General features: G+C 44.7%; 1 protein-coding gene across 1 annotated transcript in view; it reads right to left on the bottom strand.

The window, feature by feature from the left end:
* The window catches only part of MACF1 (microtubule actin crosslinking factor 1), a 259,982-nt gene that overhangs the window by 25,010 nt on the left and 210,437 nt on the right, over positions 1-24,535 (bottom strand). The window contains 28 exon segments of the mRNA XM_038377247.1: positions 1,729-1,923; positions 2,886-3,045; positions 3,417-3,586; positions 3,880-3,999; positions 4,144-4,350; positions 4,483-4,638; positions 5,501-5,674; positions 6,033-6,161; positions 6,888-7,081; positions 7,233-7,392; positions 7,511-7,684; positions 7,794-7,895; positions 8,399-8,500; positions 8,606-8,728; positions 9,750-9,976; positions 10,929-11,160; positions 12,107-12,115; positions 12,978-13,181; positions 14,349-14,567; positions 14,962-15,069; positions 17,367-17,486; positions 19,424-19,630; positions 20,637-20,724; positions 20,726-20,876; positions 21,847-21,931; positions 22,962-22,983; positions 22,985-23,286; positions 23,666-23,825. Of these exon segments, the coding sequence (XP_038233175.1) occupies positions 1,729-1,923; positions 2,886-3,045; positions 3,417-3,586; positions 3,880-3,999; positions 4,144-4,350; positions 4,483-4,638; positions 5,501-5,674; positions 6,033-6,161; positions 6,888-7,081; positions 7,233-7,392; positions 7,511-7,684; positions 7,794-7,895; positions 8,399-8,500; positions 8,606-8,728; positions 9,750-9,976; positions 10,929-11,160; positions 12,107-12,115; positions 12,978-13,181; positions 14,349-14,567; positions 14,962-15,069; positions 17,367-17,486; positions 19,424-19,630; positions 20,637-20,724; positions 20,726-20,876; positions 21,847-21,931; positions 22,962-22,983; positions 22,985-23,286; positions 23,666-23,825 (4,300 nt within the window).

The raw sequence follows: 24,535 nt of genomic DNA, 5'->3' as shown, positions 1-24,535 counted from the left end.
TGTCAAGCTACCATTATCCCTAAGATCCTCTTTAGCCTTATTAAAGACTGAGGCAAAGTATTTGTTTAGATATTGGGCCATGACTAGATTATCTTTAACCTCCACTCCATCCTCAGTGTTTACCGGTCCCACTTCTTCTTTCTTTGTTTTCTTCTTATTTATATGGCTATAGAACCTTTTACTATTGGTTTTAGTTCCCTTTGCAAGGTCCAACTCTACTCGACTTTTAGCCTGTCTCACTTTATCCCTACATGTTCTGACCTCAATAAAGTAGCTTTCCTTGCTGATCCCTCCCATCTTCCACTCCCTGTAGGCTTTCTGCTTTTTCTTAATCACCTCTCTGAGATGCTTGCTCATCCAGCTTGGTCTACAACTCCTGCCTATGAATTTTTTCCCCTTTCTCGGCATACAGGCTTCTGACAGCTTCTGCAGCTTTGATTTAAAGTAATCCCAGGCCTGCTCTGCCTTTAGATCCATAAATTCTTCAGTCCAATCCACTTCCCTAACTAATTTCCTTAATTTTGAAAGTCAGCCCTTTTGAAATCAAAAAACGCTAGTTGCAGATTTATTTTTGTTAATCCTTCCATTTAGTTTGAACTGAATTAGCTCATGATCATTTGAACCAAGATTATCCCCTACAACTATTTCTTCTATGAGGTCCTCGCTACTCACCAAAACTAAATCTAAAATGGCATCCCCTCTAGTCGGTTCAGCAACTACTTGATGAAGGAATACATCAGCTATCGCATCTAGGAAAATCTGAGCCCTATTATTATTACTAGCACTGGTCCTCCAGTCTATATCTGGGAAGTTAAAGTCTCCCATGATCACGCAAAAGAAAAGGAGTACTTGTGGCACCTTAGAGACTAACAAATTTATAGAGCATAAGCTTTATTAGAGCATGTAGCTCACGAAAGCTTATGCTCTAATAAATTTGTTAGTCTCTAAGGTGCCACAAGTACTCCTTTTCTTTTTGCGAATACAGACTAACACGGCTGCTACTCTGAAACCCATGACCACGCAGTTTCCATTAGTATTTACTTGATTAAAAACATTAAAAAGGGCTCTATCCATATCCAAATTAGATCCCGGCGGTGCACACCCCAAGCACTATCCTAGGGGAGGCTCTACTAGTTTTCTTCCCCAATGTAATTTTTGCCCAGACAGACTCTGTCTTATCCATTGCATCGCTTCTTGTTTCTTTACATTCTACCTCGTCATTGACATACAATGCTACAATGCTACTGAGACCCTCGGAGCAGCTCTCTCATTCTGACTGTTATCTGCTGGACCACTCCAGTTGCACAACAAACACTGGAGGTTGAGCATTCTAATGATCTGTACTCTTACCATGAGATGATCCCATGACAGTGACTCCAGATGTTAATTTATCTTCACAACATTCCCTGTGTGGTAGGGATGTATTATCCCAATTTTACAAAAGCAGAACTGAGACAGAGATTAAGTGATTTGCCACAGGCCACACAGGGTATCTGGTAGAACTGGGAATTGTACCTAGATCTCCTGAGCCTTTGTCCAGGATTGTAATCACAGTGGGGCAGAGAGCGCGTCCTCCTCCCGGGAAGATGGAAAATGCTTGTAAAGAGCCCCAGAACACAAATTTATTGTTCATTTCTTGACAAGACTCACCCTTTAATTTGTACAGGTTCAGAGCCACATATAAAACTCTGAAAGCAAAAGCGAACTTGGAAGCCTCTTTCTCCTTACCTGCTTCAACGCCTTCTCCAGCCGGGTTTGTTTGGACACGGACAGCTTGCACACCGTGTCCCAACGATTGCTCAACTCTTGAAGCTGCCCTTTAACCCAGGTAGTGTCATCCCGGCTGCTCTCGATGAGCTCTCGGCCCGAGCGTTTGAGCACCTGCACGGTGCCCGTGCGCTTCCCCAGTTCCTTCTGGAAAACCTACCAAGGGAGAAGAAAAAGGTCCATCACGGGTCTTCATGCTGAGGGTTTTACTCTTGTTCTCTAGAGAAGAGGGGCAGCATAGGCTTGAAGTGTTTCAAGTCTGACAATGCGGGGTATATAAAGTTGAACTGGTGGTTTGCTTTCTTCCACCAAACCCCACTTGAAATGCTTCAGTTTTGGCATTTTTCCTCTAGTATAATTGATACAGAATTGGTTATATTTAGAGTATGTAGGCACACATTATAACCCACTGGTGAGTGTACGTTACAGATCCGCTCACAGTCAGATTTCACATGCACCAGTGGGTTACACTATAACACAGTCACACTGTCAGCAGTACATCACACAAAGCTGGAGACAGCTGAGCTTGTTTTATTGAGACTGTCTGCCTGGATACCAAAGTTATCCTCTAGTCTTTCTGAGAGCAGTATGGGAATCTTTAACTTGCATCTGGGCACCATCAGAGCATTGGAGAAGGAATCCTGGTTTAATCTCTCACCCAAAGGATGGCATGTTTAATCGGACACCACCATTCACGCCAATGCAGTGGCTGTTTGGAACAGGAGCCCAAGTTCTAGCCTGGGATTTGAACCTTTGACCTAACCCAGAAGTGAAAGCACTTACATCTGAGACCTCCTGATGAATACTGCCGAACTGGAGTTTACAGAAGGATAAAAACTTTGCCCCCCCCACTCCCCCGCTCCAAAAACAGAGAGATCTTTCTGATAAAAGCCAAGGTGGAACAAAGCAGAACTGAAGTGACAATTCCAAAATAGTGACACCATCTTTCAAATCAGTCTCCCAGGCATTTACTCAATGGAAATCAACCTGCACAATGCAGCTCAACAGCACACATCTTGCCAAGATGCTATAAGCCTGGTACTTCTGTTATGCAGTGGATGGGGAACTAAAGTTACTTTTGCTTCCCACAGGGCAACTGGTAAACCCCCCACTCTTACCTTATGAGCATCCATCAAGTTCATGACCAGATCGAGATCACCATGGACTGGTTGGTCTTCAGCCAACTGGGGCTCCACCTTGTACAGCCAGTCCACCAAGGCCTGAAGCGCATCCATGAATTGACCAGAGAACAGCAGGGCTTCTTCCAGCTTGTGCTGCCTGCAAAGAAAGCATCAAAAGACGATTGTACGAACTTTCCGTCCAGAATATCAACGCTGCTTGCAGTTCAGATGGAAAGTGTTTCTTTTTTCACCCATCTTTCTGATGGTATCATCATCATGACAAATCCCCAAAAGACATAGCCTCCTTGCAGACTGAGCATCACCCGGATCAATCTCCTTACGGAAGTCTGGCTGGACATTCAGTTTACATTTCTGATGCCATGCTTGGCATCATCTCTGCTCTGTGGCCTACGTCCATATTCTCAACAGCACATTTACAGTGTGTGATATAAATCAAGCTTCACAGGGTCATCCCATCTCCGGTCCTTCACTGTTGCAACAGTATTCTGCAACAAATGTTCCTCTCACCTTTCCACAGATTTGCCGCAGACTGTGTCCCACTTGTCCCGGACTTCTCCAAGGAGGTTGTCCAGTGTCTGAGTGTCATCTGGCAACACGGCTTTTTCTTTGAGGGCTCTGCCTGTCCGGATCGTGGTGTCGTAAACAGGCTGTTTTCCACCGAGGGTCTTTTGGAACTCCTGAGTTTTACAACCAGAGAAGAGCAGAAAGGAAATGTCTTTAGAATGCATAAAAACTTGTGAAAGAATAGCTTAGTGGGATAAATGCCTCTCTCATACAACTTTGTAACTATACTACTGTAACAAACTAAAGCGTGGAGTATGCCATTCTTCTGATTGGATCATCTCTTCCCTCTGATTTTAGAAAAATGACTGTATTGCACTGCTTTGACTGGAAGCAGGTTTCTCTTCCTTTCCAACTAACCCATACTTGAGGGCATTAATCACAGCTAGAATGAAAACAAACCCTTTACCTTGTGCTTGGAGAGCTGCAATTTGATTTTGTCTGGATCGTTGGAAATCTCCAGCTCAGAGTCCAGGTGATTCTCTGCATCTTCCAGCCAATCAACCAGCTTTTTCCAAGCTTCGTGGAACTGAAATTGCACAAAAGGTGAGAGCAGTTAGAACTTGGTGTTTGTGTCTTCCAGGCCTTCTGAAGGCTTGAGACACTTGAATTCTGAAAGCTAGAGAATAAGCAATATCGCTGGGTCCTCTACAACCATTTTCACATCTCTCACCTGTTTAGCCCGTTTCCTTGCATCATCAAGAGCTCGGCCTCTATCCACGGAACGCTGGACTACTTTCTCCCAGCGGGACTGGACACTGACCAGAAGGTTCTTTATCAAAACCACATCTTGCTTTTGACTGAGGAACTTCAGCTTGTTCCCTGTTTGATCCAGCTCAATGATCTGGTCCCGGTGAGCATTGACTTCATTGGCAAAAACCTGGAGTAATGAAGATTTACTCTCATTTAAAGAAAAAGCATGGAAATGTCTCCTAGTTTCTTCCAGACTCAGAAAGCACTGAGCATGGCTTACAACAAACTTTTGCTTTGTAAAACAGAATCAGAGTGTTACCTTGTGTTCATCTATCTGAGACAGCACGGTATTTAGGATAAGGCTGGGTGGAGGTGCAATGTTTAAACTCTGCTCTGCGAGGGTCAGCCAGTTAATGAAGTCCTGTAGAGAATTCTGGAACTCTGTTGCCTGGTTGAGAGCGTCTTCCAGCTTTGACTGCATTTTAATAAGGGGGCAGGGGGAAAGAAAACACAAGAGAGCACCAAATTCACAACGTGAGGCTTTGCAGACAAAGACTCGTATTGTAAGCTAAGATGAAATGAGCTCTCTAATGGGAACTCATCTGTTCAATCAAAGAACATGACTTGTTTACCAAGAAGAGGAGATTTCAGTGAAAGTGGCTGTTTCAGAATCAGTTTCTTCTGAAACGAACAGGAATTGTACATGAAAGAGGAGACAGCTCAATAATCACCATCAGAGCTTCCTAGGAAACAAGCCTCCATGAGAGAAGCTGTTCTGCGGAAGGGAGAGGACACTTCAGTGGTGACAGCTGCAGAACCAGAAATTCAGCTTGGGTAGAGGCCAGCTTCTCTCATTTAATGTGAGAACTTATCGCTGACCAAAGTACCAGCGCAACTGAGTTTGGTCAGCAAAGAATTTGGCCTGCTGACTCTTAAGAAGCAATAGTGTATCTTGCTTTTCAGAACTGGATAATGCTCTTCATATCTTCTTTTATTTCTTGTATAACAGCCTTTCTCTTATGTTCACTCACATTTTCTGTCTAAGATTTACCCTGCTCTGGTAACTAGCTATACAGTTAATACTTTGATGTCAGACATCACTGATAGCATGCCTTCCGACATAGGTGTTAAGCAGATATAATCAGGAGAGAAATTATCTAAAAGAACTGATCTAAAACCACTGATCTTGGATGACTGAAGCACATTGCTGATTCTGCTTATTGCAATCAACCTGCGTTCTGGAGAGAGCATTACCGCAGCAGGGAACTAATGGCATTTTACTTTCAAGCCATGTCTTTCGTAGTAAACATGGATCATATTTTAGCTCAACACATTACCTTCCTCTCCTCCATTTTGTTGCTGACCAGGTTCCATTTCTGTTCCAACAGCATGACACTCTGCTCCGTCTTTGAGCCAGAGCCAGAGTCATCGCGGCTTAGCAGGATCAATCGCCCCTTGGCCAACAGCTGACTGTAGACCTCTTCATTGGCTTTGAATTGGGCATACAGCTCCTACACCAAACCACCATCAAAATATTAGAGACAGAGATACTGTACTGGAAATTTGAAGTTCACTCGACTCCATGTTTGTGGAGACATTGGGGTTAGGACAGACAGCAAATTGACAGTGAGATATTTATCATCATGCTATCAGTAGAGATAAGCAGTTCATTCATTAAGATAGTGGCAAATTCTGTCCACAGCCATCATCTGCAAACCTAATGCTCCTCTATAACCTTGGAGAGAGAGAAGTGGCAAAAGAAACACTCATCCCATTCCCCATTAAACTTACACCATGCGGCACAGACATGTTTCCGTGCTGACATTTCAGAGAGAAGTTAGTTGAATTAGAGGCATTTGAAATCTTTACCATATGGGCATTGAGTTGTTCACGGGCAGTTTCTGGCAAACCTCCTGTGGGTTTTGATGCAGACAGTTGGCTCTCCATTCTTGCTAGCCAGAGGAGGAAGTCTTCAATCTCCCCATGGAAACCCTGGGCCTGTTAAGGAACACAAAATCGGCCAGGGATCAGATGACAGCAGCAACCATTGCCTGGCTTTCAGGTTTAACACTGGGGTTCCTGACACAGTGGATAAGGAGGCAGAGAAGAGTTTTACAAAGACACTAAAAAGAGGGGGTGTATTGTCATTTATTTTTTTAACAATACACCCATTTCAGCAAGTTCACACACACACACACACACAGTTGACTTCTCAAAGAGAAAAGGCTTGTCCTAAAGAACAGGACTTCCCCTCGGAACAAATGCATCTCTGGTTTGGAAAGAAGTAACTTGCTATTTACAGACCGTTTGTGCTTCCCGTCTATGGCCTGGTTTTCACGGCTGAAAAAGGTGTACTTTTTACCGGGATGGAGGTGGGATAACCAATACGCGAGAGTTATCCCAAGGTCAAAAGACAGTGAAGACAAGGTACTTTATAGTTCCATCATGAGGTAAACAAGGCGAGGTTAATCTCAGGTGGGGACATAGTGCTGTCCTCACCTAGTTTACCTCGAGGTAAAACTAAAGAGCCCTGTCATCTTACGACAACTCCCACAAGTTACTTACCCTCAGGTAGCAACACCTTTTCCAGCAGTGAAGACAACACTATACATCACCTCCTCTACCCTTCACCCTGGAAAGAGAGATGCCAAGCCAAAACAGACACCCTCTGCAGGTCTCTTCTGCAAGCACAAACGTTTCTGCCTCCAGAACAAGCTCACTGACCTGCTGAAGCGTTGACTGCAGCTGCTGCTCCCTCTCCTCCGTTTTCTGCAGGACAGACTCCCAGCACGAATTCAATTTCTCCAAGCGGTTCCACAGGCTGCTTGCATCGTCTCCCGCACTGGATTCCAGGAGCTCATTGCCGGCTTTATTTACCGTCTCCACAGTTGCTTGGTGAGCCAACACATCTTCAGCACCTGCACAGGGTGGATTGGGTCACGTTAGACACTTGCCTCTACAATGTTCTGTTAACTCCAACCCTATCCCAAGGAAACAAATCAATGCAAATAACTTCCCGGGAACCATCGTGCCCTTTAAGGCCAGACAAAAAGACAGAACATGGAGTACGTACATGGTGTTTGGCAAGTTCTACTTCAATGACCCTTGGGTCGCCATTGATTGGTCTTTGTGCATCTAACAACTCTTCCGTATGGGTCAGCCAGGCCATCAGTTCTGCTAGCGCATGCTGGAACTGACCAAGTGCCAGCAGAGCAGTTTCTAACTTGTGCTGTTCAAAGGTAGCAAAGAAAAACGTTAATCAGGAGGGAGCAGAAAGAGGAGGAGGATGCTGACGACTTACAGGTTTATTTTCAGCCCTGGGTTTTGGCAGCCCTCCTTCACCATACCTGTCTGTGAGCAATCTTCTCGCCCAAGTTCTCCCAGAGATGTTTCAGCTCTGTCAGCGGTTCCCTGATGATGTCTCTGTCTGTCTCATCCATCGCTTTTTTTAGCATCAGTTCGCCTTGGTGATTAAGCTTCTCCATTTCAATCTGCTGCTGGTAAACCTCCATTTTAAACTCCTGCCAAAGTATGGAGGGGGAAACAAAAAAAAACCACAAACAAACTGCAGAACTCTGCCTCCAACACAGAACAAGCCCTGGAGAACCATGTCTAATGTAGCACACTCACCTTCATCTCGTTCAGCTGCTCCTTAACAGTGTTGAGGTCAGTGCCGACCGGTGGCATGCTGCACAGCTTAATCACGGTGTTATCCAGCCAATCAAACATTGCCTAAGAGGAACACATACACAACTAGGAAAACCAGACCTCCATTATCATTGGACAAGGAAAGCACACCTGCTCCACAGGCCATCAGCAGAGTTTGGGGGCAGACTGCCATCCTTGGACCAATCAATAGAACTTCTCTTTCCAGGCAAACAGATGGGTAGTTTTCATGCACACGGCTTAGTGACCTCCTTCCTTCCACCGACCGCAGCATAAGCAACAGACTAGGATCAGACCCATTTCCCCCCATCCCTTGCCACCCCCACCACAAAAGGTATAACTATTTGACAGGGTGAACGCGGGCCGGATCAATTTCAAATTGTCTCCAGAGAAGCAGAAGAAATGCTGATTGAATGGACTACATTCAGCGGGTCATTGTACCCAGGGCCTACCTTAGATTGTCAGCTCTTTGGGGGCAGTGACTATCTTTTTGTTCTGTGTTCATGCAGCGCCAAGCACAACGGGCTGCTGGTCCATATAATACAAGTAACTGCCGACAGCTGCCTCACCTGTAGCGTATCCTGATACTGCACAGCAGACTGCATAGCCTCCTCGAGTTTCTCTAGCCTCTCCTTCCAGGTTTTGCTTAGGTTTTCCCATGCATTGTTCATCTGCAAAACACAGGATTGCCCCCAAATTCAGTAGATGATTCCATCTGAACCAATACTGCCCTTCACATGGTTTGTACCCCACCTCTGAGCTGATGGTTTTCCTACCTCGTCAATGCTTTTCTTCACTTCTGGTTTCTCAGTCTCACCACAGGCCATAATTAATTCAGCTCCAAGCACACGAATAAACTCCAGTTCTTCATGCACACCATCAGTTTCCTCTTTGATAGTCTAAATTCAGAGAGTGCGATAAATTAAAAAACAGGCTGATTTAGTAAATGCTATTCCAAAACTCCATTTGACGGTGCATGCAGTGGGAGCTAGAGTTCGCAGATTACACCGGCTAGCTAATGTTTTGCATTCTGGTTGAAGATTGAGATCAATAACCCCTCAACCCAACAGGTGGGCATCACATTAAGAAGCAGGTATGTGTTTTCAGGTAACTGAGTCCAATCCACACTTCTTCCATTGTCTGATGCATGGGATGCCATCACCATTTACAAGCAGATGGGAATAATGAGGTAAAAACCGCATTTGCATTTGTCTGAACTGGAAAGATGGTGATCCCATCTGCAAGTTATATAGTTTTCAGAGATTTTTACGAAACCAGGAATTAAATGGGTTGTCAGAGAGACAGTATGTCTAAACCAAAGTCAGACTAGTTATGAAATGGGAGTGGTATGTACAAATAAACCGGGGTGAGATGTATACATATTAAAAAAAAAACGTGAGTCAAACTAAGGTCAACTATGCAAACATCCAAAGCGGACTCTACCATGTGATTTAAAATAGAGATAGTGTTGCTGTCCATCCACTATTATCGTTTTATTCTACAGTAGCCCTCAGTCTAACTGGAATGTAATCTGCATCTCACAATCCGGACAGATCCAGCCCACATTGGGAGCAGAACCATGGTAACAATTATGCTCTGAACACTTGCCTGACAAGACTTTTCCCAGCGTAGTTACAGCTAAGATGATTTTAGCACTGTTTCAGGCTCTGATACAGGCTGTTATTTTTTCCACTTGAAACGAAACAATATCCTGAAATTCCGCCCCCTCCTCCTCCCCTCCCAAATCATGGCTCTCCCATGGTTTCTAAATAAAATGACAGCATGATTTGTAACCATGTTGGGTGCTCACAAAACTGGGGTACAACAACATTTGGCCATATCTGCATTTGAGACCCAAACGTGATTACAAGCTGTAGCACAGACAGGATCTACATGGAACGACATGTCCACAGTCCTTACCTCTGCTGCCTCCACCTGCTGCTTGATGATTGATGGGTCAATGCCTGGGCTCTCCAAGTCGTGAACAATATCCTGCGTCTCTTTGACAGTAGTCAGGAGGGTTGCCATTTCGTACCAGAATTTCTCTGCCAGCTCCAGGACATCAAGAAACTTACTTTCACGTCCCTCTGCCTGAGCCTTGATGTCTTCCCAGAAAAACACCATCTGATTCAGCTTATCCTGGATTTCTGGAGGGGGGGGGAAAAAACAAAAAACAAAAAAACAAGTCAGGACTCTTTATTCTTAACCTGTTCTGACCCGCAATCTCCAGTTACTAATCAAAGCATCTGCATACAAACATTATGATGAGAAAGGTTTACAGGTTTGTCTACACAGCAAAAAAAAACCCTCCACAACCGGCAGCATTGAGTCTCAGAGTCCAGATCTGCAGACTCAGGCTTTGGACGATGGTGATACTCACAGCCGTGGAGATTTTCAGGCTCAGGCTGGCTGAAGAGGGGGGTGGGTTTCAGAGCCTGAGCACCAGCCGAACCCCCAACGTTTGCATGGCTATATTTAGCATCGTACCTTGAGCCTGAATCTGAAGACCTGGTCTCCAAGACTCGTGTCGCGGGGCTTTTTTTTTTTTTGCCGTGTAGAATTAACCTGAGGGAACCTTCAAATAAGAATTAAAATGGCCAAGAGTGCCAGAAATATGAACGTAGAAAGAAGCCGGATGAATATGTGACAAACACCAAGATAAGAAATAGAGCCTTTATTTATCCAGAGAACAGTTACAAACCTCCCTATGTGCTCGCCTCACACCTGACCACCTCCCTATGCTCATTCAGTCCATGGGCTTGTGCCCAAGACTGCCAACAAAAGGTGCCAATCATATTGGTGGTTTTGTGATGTGGACATTTCCACCTCCCTTCAGGGCCTGAACTGAAACCAATTCACTGGGAATAGACCCCCCTGAGAGCTGCCACGGGGTAACAGTCTGCAGTTCCCTCTGAACGGGGCTGGATTTGGACCTATCACTGAGCAGTCAAATGCTCCTTATTGCTCTATCAATACTAGTCCCCCGATAAACAAGATACATTTTGGTTATATGAGAAACTTGCCATCCTAGATATGCTAAATATAACAAACTGCCTCTCTGAGCAGACATGAGATGTCTCTGGCACTTCCGTGCGATACCTTTGGCTGCCAGGTCCTTGTCTGCTCCCTGAGATCGCCCGATCAGCTCTTCCCCACGGCGTTTCAGCGCCTCGAAGGTTGGCTGCAGTTTTTCCAGCTCCATGGTGGAATTTTTGTTTTCACTGATGCACTCCCTGATTTTATCGACTTCGGCTGGGATCACGGGCGGCATGCGCAGGCGGGAGGAAAGGTTCTCCAGCGTCTCCAGCATAGGCTCGATCTTATCGTGGAACTGAACAAAGGGAAGCCCATCAGGCAGGTTAGAGGACTGTACGGTAATGAATTACTCCAATGTATGTGGCATAATGTTAAGAGCATGCAAACTGCTCTCTTTTGTTAAAGAGAATTCATGTTCCCTAGAATGCCAATTATACCTGCAGCCTCCAGTTTGATGTCTGTCACTGGTTTTGTCACTAACAACTACATTCTGCAGCGGTTGCAGGAGTTAAACCAGATTGCAGTTAGCTAAGCCTACAGAGAGGGTACAGGAAACCGTGAACCAAATGCAGCAGCAGCTTGTTATTGTACCCAAACCCACAAAATTCAAGTTTGATTGACATCCCCTTCCCTCCAAAGGGCAGTGCCACAGGATGGGCATAGGAAAACTCAGTCACACTAGTCCTGATCCATGTGCCAACACATTATCTGTAACCTGCATGCGTTTGGCGACACAAGGGCCTCAGCACAGGGGAGCCTGGCATAGAAACCACCTCAACTCCCAACCCGAGTGCAACCACCGGGCGGAAAGCATGTGTGTATAGGAAAGAAGAGAGAATGGGATGTTATGTTTCTTGGGCTTCAGGTTTCTGCTGTTGCTTTGGCTGATCTTACTGATAAAGGAAGGAGATTTGGCATTGTTAAAGTTAGCATTAAAGATAATCCAGTATTTACAAGACAGAATGAAGGGCAATAAGGGAAAGTTATTCTAACTAGATGTCTGCCCATGGAACTGGACCTGCTACTCTCGCACAATAGGAGAGCCTCTTGTTTCCATTGAGTTTCACATTATAACGGCAGCGAAAAAGAAGGAAATAGGTCCTAGGTGTTTGTTCTTAGCAGGTTCCATTGAATTGCATACAGAGATATAATACAGTAGAAATCTGGGTATCAAATGAATTAAGACTCATCTAGCCCAAAGAATGAGAATGTAAACCAACAGTTAACGTGGTGAGGCTTACCTCTGAGATCTGCAATGGTGGGGCGCAGTCAACACAACAATGAAATGGGACCATGTGGGGAAGACAGGAACAGGCAGCAACATACAAAGATAACACATTCCACAATGTGAGTGAGAGATGAGACGGAAGGAGTGTGTGTGGGGGGGAAAAACTTGGAGTTAATACAAGTGCAAACCAAGAGAAGTGACTAAACAACGCAGGAATAAATAACCCAGACGTGACGACAAAACTGCTACAGTAAATATTAGCTGAAGTGAAACATAGCTACAAACGCTAATCCCAGTTGCATGCAACAAAAGTTCTTCACATCCTTTCTCCACTTCTATTTGTACAATCTCTGCCCTTCCTTTCACATAGTTCTTCCCTTTTAGGACTCCTCCAGAGAGCCTATATACAAGGGAAGATGATTAACTCTCCTATGTAAATGATCTTGTAGTTGTTCATTGTACGTACAGTAGTTTCCTGCTTATCAGGAACAAGATCCAGTTCTCTAAGTGCTACTCACAGTCTTGCCAGACCCGTCCGTCATGGGCAGATGCCAAAAAGCCCTTTTAATGAGGAACGAACATTATTAAGGCTGTAAACATTTATTACCCTGTTTACATCAGGATTCAGTCTCTTTCTGTACAGCTTTTGCAAACCTATCAGCACCAGCCTTCCCAGACGCCGCTGGACAGGCAAGTACTATGCAGATAAACCCACCACGCACTAGCCTGCCAGCAAATGGCTTCCTAGAAGAGATCTGAATAGTAATGGGCATTTAGTTGTAAGCAACCGTACATAAGTAAACTTCAGAGCCTGCCTTCCCCAGGGAGCTGCGATAAACACGAACACAAAACTGCAGCTTCTTTGTGCGCAAGGAGAAACGTACCTGAGTGGATTGTGAAACAGCCTCATCTAGTGCCAGAGCTCGCTGGCGCACCTCCTCTTTGATTCTGGCATACATGGCCTCTGCGGTCAAATATTTCTCCTGTACCATCGCCCCTTCCTCAGGGTTGAGCTCCTTCAGCTGCGGTCCAATTTTCAGCAGCTTGTCAATATGAGGCTTATGTTCAGCTATAGACTCTCTTAGTTGCTTTAGGATGGAAAAAATAGATGTCTATTCAAATTCACAGTGTATTTACTTCACGCCATCGATTTCCTGGGCATCTCTTGGCCCAGCATGGGTCAGCTACATGGTGCCTGGGTATTTCTAACATGCCAATCCCCAATGTAGTCAGTCATCATGCTTTATCTTTGTCCAGCCTACTATGGGAAGGCTTCCCCACTGACCTCAGCAGTATTTCCCCTCCTTCAAACACCTCGCCCCGCCCCAGTAAGATGATTTTCCCACACCCTCCAGGTGATAACTCTGATAAAGAGCTGCTCTTTCTTTGCCCATCTGTTCTTTTAAGCAGAACACACACATACCCTATGGCATCATTACACCCAGACGACAAATACAAAGACGATCAATCTCCCATGGGTTTACAATCAACATTTCTATTTAAAATACAAACTCTTAGGGGTGGGACACCTGAGCTGGATTAGATTTCTACAGATGTCATTGTGACAGACAGGTGGAAACTCCAAAAAGTGAAGCGCTTAGATAGCTGCCTGCCACCTACTGGTCTGCAATCTACACTCGTCGGTAAGGCTAAGGTTTTGTTACAGAGGTCATGGAATTCACAGAATCTATGACGGCCAAAGACCTTCGTGACATTTTCGCTTCAGCCCCAATGCAGTGGAGTTGGAGCTGTCAGCTGGAGGGGCCTCCCTGCAACTCCCAGCCACTGCAGGCAGCGGGGACCCCTGCAGCTCCCAGCTGCTGCCAACCGGGGTGCTTTCATCAGCTGCTGTTGCAGATGGACCCCGCAGCTCCCAGCCAGCACAGGTGATCCTGCAGCTCCCAGCCACCACGGGCAGATTCCACATCTCCAAGCTGCTGCTGGCGACAGGGGGGACCCCGTGCTCTCAGCCACTGTGGGAGAGGGGAACCCTGGAGGCCGCAGCAGCAATGGGTGCTGGACCCTCCTCTCTCTCTCTCCATTTCGTCATAGTTATTTTTAGTAAGTCAGGGACAGGTCATTGGCTTCTGTGAATGTTTGGTTATTGCCCATGACCTGTCCGGGACTTAAAATACCCCTCACAAAATCGTAGCCGTATTCATTGGCCCTTTTACCGTGAAGCCTCCATTTTATACAGAGGGCGGAATCAATTCTACCTGGTGCAAATGATACAAAGAAAAACCTCTCCCCCTTACCCTCATATCCTCTTGCTGCTGTTTGAGCTGCTCATGATCAATAGCTGGAGGGGGTAACTGTGCTAGAAGCGCCTGTGTTTCTTCTGTCCACGGGTTGAGCTCTTCATATGTCTCCCAGAACTGGCTCACCAAGGCCTGCGCACGCTCTAAGCACGCGTAGCGCTCAGAATTGAGTTGGCTAACAGCATCGTACTGCTCCACAAGAGACTCTGTTTTCTCCTAGAGGGAATAGGAGGAGGGTGTTGAGTTGGTGACAGATGCAAGGGCAGAAAAAACGAGCCGGCCGCATGCTGTGAACGGAAATGGTGGAGTCCCACGTCTGCACACTGTAACGCCAACCAAAATGGCGTTCCCTACAATTTTGCCTTTATAAACATGCAACAAAATTAAAAAGTAATAAATGGGAAACGACTCCCGTGGGTATTACTGATTGGCACAATTAGAGATGGAATAATTTTAAATCAAGGAGAAAGATACAAGGAAACAGACAGATGCAGGAAATGTGCACTCTACTTTTCTCCCACCCGTATTTAATCCATTACTTGCCAGGAGGAGCTCTACTGTGCAAGACTCTCTCTCATGAGGTCTACATGTATCAAAGACATGGATTTACCTGTAGCATAGCTTTCTGTTCTTCTCCACATGTTCCAAATATCTCATTACGCTGGCTGAACAGCTCATCCATAGAATCTTTGTGTCGAATGATGTCTATGGAGAAAGCCTGTAGGAAGGAAACGTTCAGAATGAGAAAAATCAGAATGATCTCCAAGCCACAAAACTTCTTGTCTTCCGACAGTGCTTGTACCGGGGGGAATGGAGTTCAGAAACAACTCTGCCAAAGTGGCCAGATGACTGGTGAAAATGACCACCAGGTGATCAAGTAAATCAGAGACTGCAAACACTCAATCAAATATCCCGTGACATCCTCGTAATCTGACTTCACCTGCAGATTACTGTGTTTTCTTCTCAACGGTGTTTTGGAATTTCACTCTTAATAAATTAACATCTCTTTCAGAAGCCTGGGAAAAGCCAAGTGAAATTAGAGACTGGTTCAGACTTGGAGCATCAAGTTCATCTTTAGTGTCCATGAACCCAGCAGCGCCTCACACCTTACACAGAAACTCCAAGATGGCGACAGAACCCATAGCAATAGGCTGACCTTAGTACCCGACAGAAGAGTCAAGGAACTATTCTGAGTTCTGCCACTAATTTGAGTGCGACTTTAGGCAAGTCACTTTCCCAGCTCTGTCCCTTACTTTCCCCACCTGCCATGAGATACTACCACTGACCCACTTCACAGGGGTGTTGTGAGGCTGAATTACATTTCAGTAATGCTCAAATAAAGCACTTTGAGACAAGACTGTTGATGAAAGGTGCTGTAGTACAATTATAATTTATATTCCAAAGGCCCATATGATTAACAATAGACCCACAACAGCTGAAAGCCAAGCTTAGCTCAATTTAACTTCACATGTGACAGTTCACATCCTCTCTTTATGATAACACTGATTCTTTTTCTTTCCTTTTTTGCAAAAGCCGATGAGACTTTCTAGTTCTATTGCTGTCAAGTCTGGAAAAGGATACAAAACTCTTTATTTCAAGCTACACCTGAGACAGCTGTTATTAGCTTATTTATCAATCAAGTCTTTTTTCCTTTGCAATCTTTGTTTGGCCTCAATTGTGTTGTAGTGGTCAGCTCTTATCAACGATGCAAAATCCAGTACATTTTTGTCCCAATTTTGGCCACCAGGAAGGAAAAAAGGACACCAAAGATGATTTTTCACTGAAGAGAACAGTCAGTGATATGCAGATCTAAAATATGCACAGGTAGCCTCACTATTTGAAGTTCACTCTTCTCTAATGGCATTAACTTTGCAGTTTTTCATGACATTCGGACTTAAGACTGCCCAGGTGGTTATGTCTATGCTAGAAGCCTCAAACTGACTTGTGTGTTGACAGAAGCCTAGAAGCCACCATGATCTAACCATGATTTTCAACGTTGGGCACCCAAAACCAAGTGGTTACTAAGATGTCTAAACACTCTGAACTCACAGCTCAGGGGTGTGAGCTGGCACCAGACTGACCATGTAAAATTGACCGTACATGGTATCAATTCCAGTAATAACTGCTATTAATGCAATACCATCTGGACTCTGAACATCACTGTTTCACAGAAAGTCACTCCCTGAGGCTAAGCTAGATCTGAGAACATGCAAAAGGAAAAAAACCTATTCCATGTTAAGGTGAGAAAATGTTTGCTAGCAAAACAGAGGAAGGGGTGGAAACTGGGCTACATACATCTACACAAACTAATTACAGATATGATTTAAGGTGGGTGACGAGGGAAGCTAATAAACCAGTGAAGAAAATGTGTGGAATATCATAGCTTCTAAGACATCTAAAAACATGGATGTCTAAACAACTGGAAATTAGTCTAAAGTGGAGCTGGAGTGCTGGTAGGCCTGCAGTTAGAGGGCTAGATACCTTTATACAAAGAGTTGTTCGTCTAATTCAGCCACATTTTAAACATGCAGGTCTTGTGGTATCTCGAAAATTCAGGTATATCTTGTCTTGAAGGGATCATTCTTAACTCACCACCTCAGTGTCTCTATTACTTAAAAACCCAGCTGAATTGCTATTCTCTGGATAGGTCCAGTCTCAGCTCTATAAAACTAACATGCCTCCCTAGAGAAAGATCGTACTTGTACCCTAACCAATAAACTCTGTCCCTTCACCCAAATGACTCACCCCATGACTGAGCTTCACCCATCCTACTCTAGCTCATCACAGCCACCCCAGCTAATAAATTACCACCTTCCTCTCCTACATGATCAATTATTTGCCCTACTCCAGGCAAATGAATTAATATCACCCTGACATACCAATTAGCTGTTCCATTTCACTCACCATCTCTATTCAAGGAGCAATTTTCTTCTCCCCGCTGCTCCAGACAATGAGTAAGGTCTTGCCCATCCTTTCACCCAACAAGCAAAAGTAGTGCATGCATATTGCACGTACCTTTTGGACCTGCAGCTGGGCTGTTGTCTGGTCTTGCTCCAGACGAATTGGACCAAGTGCCATCAATTTCCGTTTGGTTTCAGCAACCCAGGCTAATTCTGCATCAGCAGCTTGCTCATACTAGCGGATAGGGAGAGGAGACCGAGCGCAACAAGTTAGCGACACACACAGAGCAAGGTCAGCATTTACACAGATGCACAAACAACACGACAGCAACAGAGACACACACAGAGAAATACACATCCTCTGAAGCAAGGACAATGGTCTCATAGATATATATCTCCATACAACAAACAGCAAGGTGGACTCACAACTGGAAAAAGAGAAATGCAGAGCCATGTGCAAAGGAGATAGGCACAGACCAAGCAGGCCTGATGCTGGACAAAGCAACCCCAAGGAAGAGACAGCCAGACAATGAGATGCAGTCACATACGTACAAAGAAAGACATGGAAAAACAACATAATCTTAATGCCAACACGCACCTGTAGGTCTTATTCCACATTTGATTTGAGGAAAATTACCAGGTTGTTTTTTTTTTTTTTTTTTTTAAAAGAAGCTTCCCCCCACCTTCCCAAATTGAAAACAATTGCAGTTCTACTCTGAGTAATGTGGCCATAATAGCTCAACAATCCTGAGGTAACATTTCCACAGAGAGATGCGTAGGAATAGGCTTAGCAGAATTCACTTTTTTAATAATTTTGAGGGATAACATTGATGTTTATTTTTAAGTAATTATGGGGATAATTACGTAATGACCCGTGGAAGTTGAGATGCATAAAGTGAAAGATTTAAAACTTAAACCACAAACTGTCAACATCAAATACAGACAAAGTAAACAGCCTTAAATCTGCCTCTGATAAATTCCAAGCAGATTTTTTCTTCCTTTGCTTATCTTAAATTTTGATGCTCATGGATGGAAATATTCTGCATCAGTTTGTGCGTAGGGTGAAAATGGAAGTTTCCTGACATTTACCAATAAAAATCGAATCCTTCCAAACCTACCTATGCAGCAGCAGACAGCTGTCCTAAAGGGACGCCATCCCTTTCAACACCTATCTGCTTTTGCTCTGTGGAGACCCCAGCAAAGAACACACACTTTTTTACACGGTGCAAGTGAAACACAAGCTACATTTCCCCCTCTTTTAGCAAACATTTAAAGAGACAGTACCCCCTTCTGCAAGAGAAATAAAACAGCCCTGGGTTTTATCCGCAGGACTCCTATGAAACAGACCAACAGTGGAAAAAGCTAAACAGAAACATATATCTGAATACTCATGGGATTTAAAGCGGACATTATCAACGTCGCTAACCATAGTCCAAAATGTTGGTCAGCGTAGTCCATTACATGCTGGGTATTTGAAGAATAGCTGCCATCAGGTGACATAATTAACACATCGTTGCCTGGAAGAGGGTACTGGCTTCTTTAGCAAGTTTTAAAGCAAAGAGCAGCACCGTAACTTGCAAGTTTAGTGCTACAGAATATAATGAAGCAAGCCCCTTAAATGCCCTCTCTGTCCGCAGGGAAAGAGACTGCTCTTTCACACCGCAGGTTTGTTAGGGCGAGTTCAGCTTGTGTTACCTGGGTGTAAAGCTATTGGCGAAAAGATTAGCTCCTCACTGTCCTCAATCCCCAAAGAATATGATTTTAGAAAGATTCTTATTCTGGAATAAATCCCCGGGCTGTCAGAATTATGGATTACATTTCTGGGCCTGAGAGTCGCCTGTCATCAGTTTTAGACACAATCCACTAGTGCCGCAACCCAAAAGCCAGGAGCACTAAGTTAAAACAGAACTTCTCTAAGAGGCACAGAACTATCACCAAAACCATTATGAAGTCAGCCTGTTCAGAAACCAGCTAGACTCTATTGCCAATTCTATCACACAAATTCCCAAATCTGTTCATTTCTCAGCATTAGTTGGTGCTTCCCCATCATGCAATTCTCATGTCTATAGCTATAGTTATGCTACTGCTTCGAGGGAAGCAGCGGTGAATCAGCTGGCATGCAGTCCCCGCCAAACCCCCTCCTGAGTTAGGCGCAAGAGATTATAAGGTTACCTGTTGTGACCTTTGTATAGCAGCATCTATTTCTTCCACTCTCTGCCTGATAGTGTCACTGACCATCTTGTACTGCTCGTTGGTATCTGACACGAGTTTGTCCAGCCCTTCACGGGCTCGCCAAGGCACCAGACCCAAGAGGGCGCGGCTCACCTCATTCACAGTATCCAGAACAAGCCTGTGCTCCATAACCTCCTTCTTAAGCTCCTGAGGAAGACACAGAGCGAGAGCATATACAATACATCTCAGTTAACATCCTCGATACATAGTTGGCAAGAGGCTGTTCCTACATTTGAATTGTAATGGTCTTGCGGCCAAGTTCCCTTCATTCTTTTCACCGGTACAAGATCCCCAATGGAGCTGTTCACCAGCATATGAGTAACGGTTATTGTTTAGCAGGACTGCCCGTTTGCCAGGTGCTGTTTGAACCCACAGGGGAAAGGAAGATAAGGCAGCATTCGTAAGAAGGCAGATACATGCAATAGCTAGGTGCACATCTTGATGGGTCCAAGTAATTTGAAAGGGATTTTTCAGCGAAAGGCTGTCATCCTTGGGGGAAACTGGCAAGGACAACATGATAAGAGACAAGCGTGGATGAGCAGGGAGGGGCAGCTGTGAAGGGCACTGAAGGCAAGGACTAGTAGCTTGAATTTGATGGGAGTGAACACTGGGGAATCAGTCAATAAGAGGGATTCAAAGGGAGAGCAACAGGGTCAAAGTGAGGACAGGGAAGATGAACTTGACAGCTCTATTTTCTATGGGGGGGGGCCCGATGTGGGTGAGAGAGAGGCTGGAAGTGAGGAGATTACAGGTAGCGTGTTACCTTCTGCTTTGTTAATATATTTTTAATGTATTAACTGATCTTTAAGATTTCTGAGTTGCAGCCTCCCATAAGCCGAAAAAGGATAGTGACTCATTTGCTAGTTAAAGCTAAATATTGTTGCTATTATTTGTATTACTGTAGTGCCAAAGAGCCCTCGTCATGGGCCAAACTGATGTTTCCCCTTCCATTATCCCCTGCTTCTAGGCATTACGCTTTTAAGAGCAAATTCTCTCTCAAAGAGAATAATAGCAACAATATTTCGCTTTAAGACGCAAAAGAGGCACCATCTCTGCAGTTCATACTCAATGCAATGCGCATGCTCCCACAGCTCTTTGGCTCTGGTGCATTCCCAGCTTTTGACACTGAGCTCAGTATTTCAGAAGTTCTGACCTTTTGCCTCTGCTGGAATTGGGGTATCTGCTCTCCAACAGGTGACTGCCCCCCACTGGACATCAGCTCCTCCTCCACCTCATCATCAGCTGGTCAGTTCCTCATGTGTAGACTGGAACTTGGTGGCCAACTGCCGAGCTTGCTCTAATGTCCTGAGAGCCTTAGAGCTAGTGGCTGTGATGTCCGAGTAACGAGTCTTGATGCCATCCAGCTTCTCCTGGATTAGCAACACCTCTTCCCCTGAGAGATGGAGACACAGTTAGTTATGCATGTCCAAGGTTGGTTTTCTTTTAAAGTAGCCTGTTTTCCTGCTTTCTGATTTAAATGGCTACTTTCAGAATCCCTTTTTGTCAAGTCAATGTAAGCAAGAAGCCGTTTTCACAACCATGGAGCTACTTTTGCAACTGATATTTTCCTTCCAGCCAGGGAAAATTCCTCCTTCTTCCCACCATTGAAATGAAACCTGCAACGAAGTCTTTTTGCTTGAGGTTCCAATAAAACCCTGACCTTACCAGTACTTTGTTCTTGACTAAAGCTTGACACCTCTGAGAAAGAGGGAGTCATTTCTGAGAGGACAGGAAACAGAGGAGCTGTTTTTTTGTTATATCAACTGTTCCAGAACATTTGTTCATAATGCCGACTACCTCTTAGTAAACAGACTGCCTTAAGCACCACCTCTCCTCCCACCCACGAACGGATGGCATCCACATGGCAACTGCAGCAATTGCTTACATAGAAAGTAATATTAGGAAAGTGCTTCGTGTATTTTTAGCCTCTTTTAATGTGATTTAGCAGCTGGAAAGAAGGAGTAGAGCCTGCGCTGGGTTGCAAGCCAGGTCTGCGGAGATCACCAAAAGGTGAACCACACAGAACTCTATTTGGGAACTTCTGCTTGACAGCCGTCAGCACATTCAAGGGGAGGGCATGTCTACTGCCCTGTGTTTGTTCAGTGCCTAGCACAGTGGGTGGACCCTTAGGCACCACCATAATAAACATATTAAATACTAACTCATGGTCTACTACACAGAATGAATGTGTGTGGAACATCACCCGGCTCTCCAGCATCTTAAGAGAAGCCAACATCAACAGCCTACTCTAAACCAATTATTGCAATCAATAACAACCAGGCTTCTCAGCAAGGCTAAAGCTTGGCTGCAGGGAAGTGCCTTTATCAGACCAGGAGTTGCAGTCTGTTCATCTCTTCCGATACCTGTGGTTTGTTTCAGAAGCGCTTGCCCGTTTTTAATGGCTTGGTCCACATTCTTCTTTCTGTTCACGATCTCCTCATTCAGGGCCTGAACGGAAAGAACCAACGGCAGTTACCCTCTCCAAGAAGAGGCCCTTCAGCTGTGCAGGTGACAGAGTGCAGGAGAGAGAGGAGACGGACCCCACGGAAAGCATAACTTTCTCTTTCTCTGTATTCCCCCTGGATCAGAACCAGGTAGGTTGCATGTCCTTCCTGCTCCCCCACCACTACACTTCCCTGCCAGGCTTAAGGTCTTGTAACTCAGGGCTAAGCACAGATCTTTACCACCCTCTGCCTTTGGATCTATATTAATGAAGCATCCACTCTTGTATTAGAAATTAACCAAAGACTAAATTTACTGTGCAAAGACTAGCGTATGCTTAAAAACTTATACTGGCCTAGGTATGTTGGCCAGGAGTATGGAAAAAAAAAAAAAACACACACACCCCTCGCAACATAGCTATGCCTGACAAACCCCCTAGTGTAGACGCAGCTATGCCAACAGACGAGTGCTTCTGTCAGCATAGGTAATGTAATTCGGGGAGATGGTGTTCCTACACTGGCAGACAAAACCGTGTCAACATATGCTGCATCTACACTGGAGGGCTATGCTGATATGGCCTATGTCTACATTACAGAGCCTATGAAAGAGTGGAAACAGACCTTGTCTCTCAGAAGAGGTCTTCAGTGCTGGACCATGGCACATTCTCATGCTCTTTAAATTCACTTATTCCAGGGAGAAAGACTGGAAGCTCTAAAGAAAAGTCCTGGCTGGTCTGGTTTACTTAGTTCAGGAGTTGGATGCAAAGCATCTGAATAATTTACAGTCTATGGGACACCAGGACACCGTTTTTTTTGTGGGGGCGGGAGGGTAGGGTAGGAGGGGTTTGAGGGGAGGAGAGTTGTTTTTAATAAATGAAATAAGTTTATTTTCTCCAACCTGAGAAAAGAGAGGCTTGTTTTGATGTTGGTTAAAATTAGAGTCAAACAGAAACAAAAATGGATCAAAACAGTTGCTACATAGCTAAATAAATAAACAAACAAACAAATAAATATGAAAAAACAGAAAATGGCAATACCAGCTGGTCAGCATGCTGCTTTGCAGGACGTCCGTTTATAATCCTTTACGAATACCAAGCTGAGCTTGTCCTCAACCTCGGCCAGCCAGTTGAGCACTTCCACCTCATCCTCCCCAAAGAGCCTAGCGTTGGACAATGCCTGATCAAGCAGGGCTGCCTTCCGGCAGCACCGATCTTGAATCTCGCTGTACCGGGCCTGCAGCGAGTCTAGCTTCTCTGCCAGCAAGCCCTGTTCAGCTATGCAACTCAGGGAGGTGAGAGACTGCCCAAGACTGATTGCCTGATTCACGTCAGCCGCGCGACTCTCTATGTCTTCCTCTAGTGCCTGAAAATCCAGGGTGACAAAATGGACAACAGAAACAAATGATTGAAAATGGAATAAAATGGGGGGAAAAAAACTAAAAGAATGAATTTAATTCATGATCAAACAAAGTAAAGACAAAACCCACCAAGAAGGGCACAAACTATAACAAATAAAAGGTTTAAGTTGGTTGCAAAGAGCAAAAGACACAACAGTTACATAGCTATATTATGGCCAGAAGCAAACAATGGGCCACCCATGTTGTGATTTCTCACATTCTCTATTTCGAAAGCCTGTAACAGCTGCCCCCATCACCATGCAGACAGCTTTCTCACATCTATGTGTAACAATGGCCAACGTCTTCCATTGACAGTTTTGTGTTTGCTTGGGGACCATTTCCTACCTTGTGACGGGTGATCTGCTGCTGGATTTTAGCTGTCTGAGTACCAATGGGCTCAGAATTTGACAGTTTCTTCTCCGTCAAAGATAGCCAGTCTGAAATAGGCTCAGTGGTCTCATGGAATTGTTTAGCCAGAACCAGGATATCTTCCAGTTGTTTTTGCCTACATCAAGATAACAACAAAGCTGCTAATTAGGCGTTAGGTCTTTTTTTTTTTAAAAATCAGGAAAGTTAAGCAACTTAACGTTTGATTGCCACCTTAACCATAAAGATTTTATTGCACTATGAAGCTTTTAACATGCTGCAGTGACTAGAGGTCTGAGTGCAAATACCTTTAAACAAAGCGATAGAAAGAAGGAAGAGAAACACCTCTCTTCAGTCCAGGTGTAACATCTTGTCAGGCAAACTGGAAATGGAAACACACGTTCCCTAGCAACTGCAGAACAATGCCCTCTTCCCTGGTGTTGTGTAAGGGGACAAGGCAACTCCCACTGAAGTCAATAAAAAAGGCTTCTGTTCTACACAATTAGATTTTCTGCCATCAACAGCACTGTCATAGAAATCTCCCGAAATGACAAGGGTTATTGCTAGAATCTTTGAATGTCAGGCTTGTAAGGTGCTGGTGAAAGGTTCCAGATTGACAGTCCTTGAGACCGCGGCCTATTGGATCAGCTGGAATTTCAAATACTGTAAACTGAGGTTGGCAGCTCGACACATCATTATACTAACTAGACCATGCAGCAAACTGCATCTTGTAAATGAGATTCGTGCAGCAGAAAGGTGCAAACAGTTCTCTGGAGCTGAAAGTCCAGGAGGAATAAAAATAAATCCGCACCGCAAAGAGAATTAATTTCATCTAAGCATCTCCACAGC

The sequence above is a fragment of the Dermochelys coriacea genome, chromosome 19 (assembly GCF_009764565.3).
Source record: "Dermochelys coriacea isolate rDerCor1 chromosome 19, rDerCor1.pri.v4, whole genome shotgun sequence".
NCBI lineage: Eukaryota > Metazoa > Chordata > Testudines > Dermochelyidae > Dermochelys > Dermochelys coriacea.
Note: the sequence above shows the minus strand (reverse complement) of the source record. Positions and strands in the feature narration are given on the sequence as shown.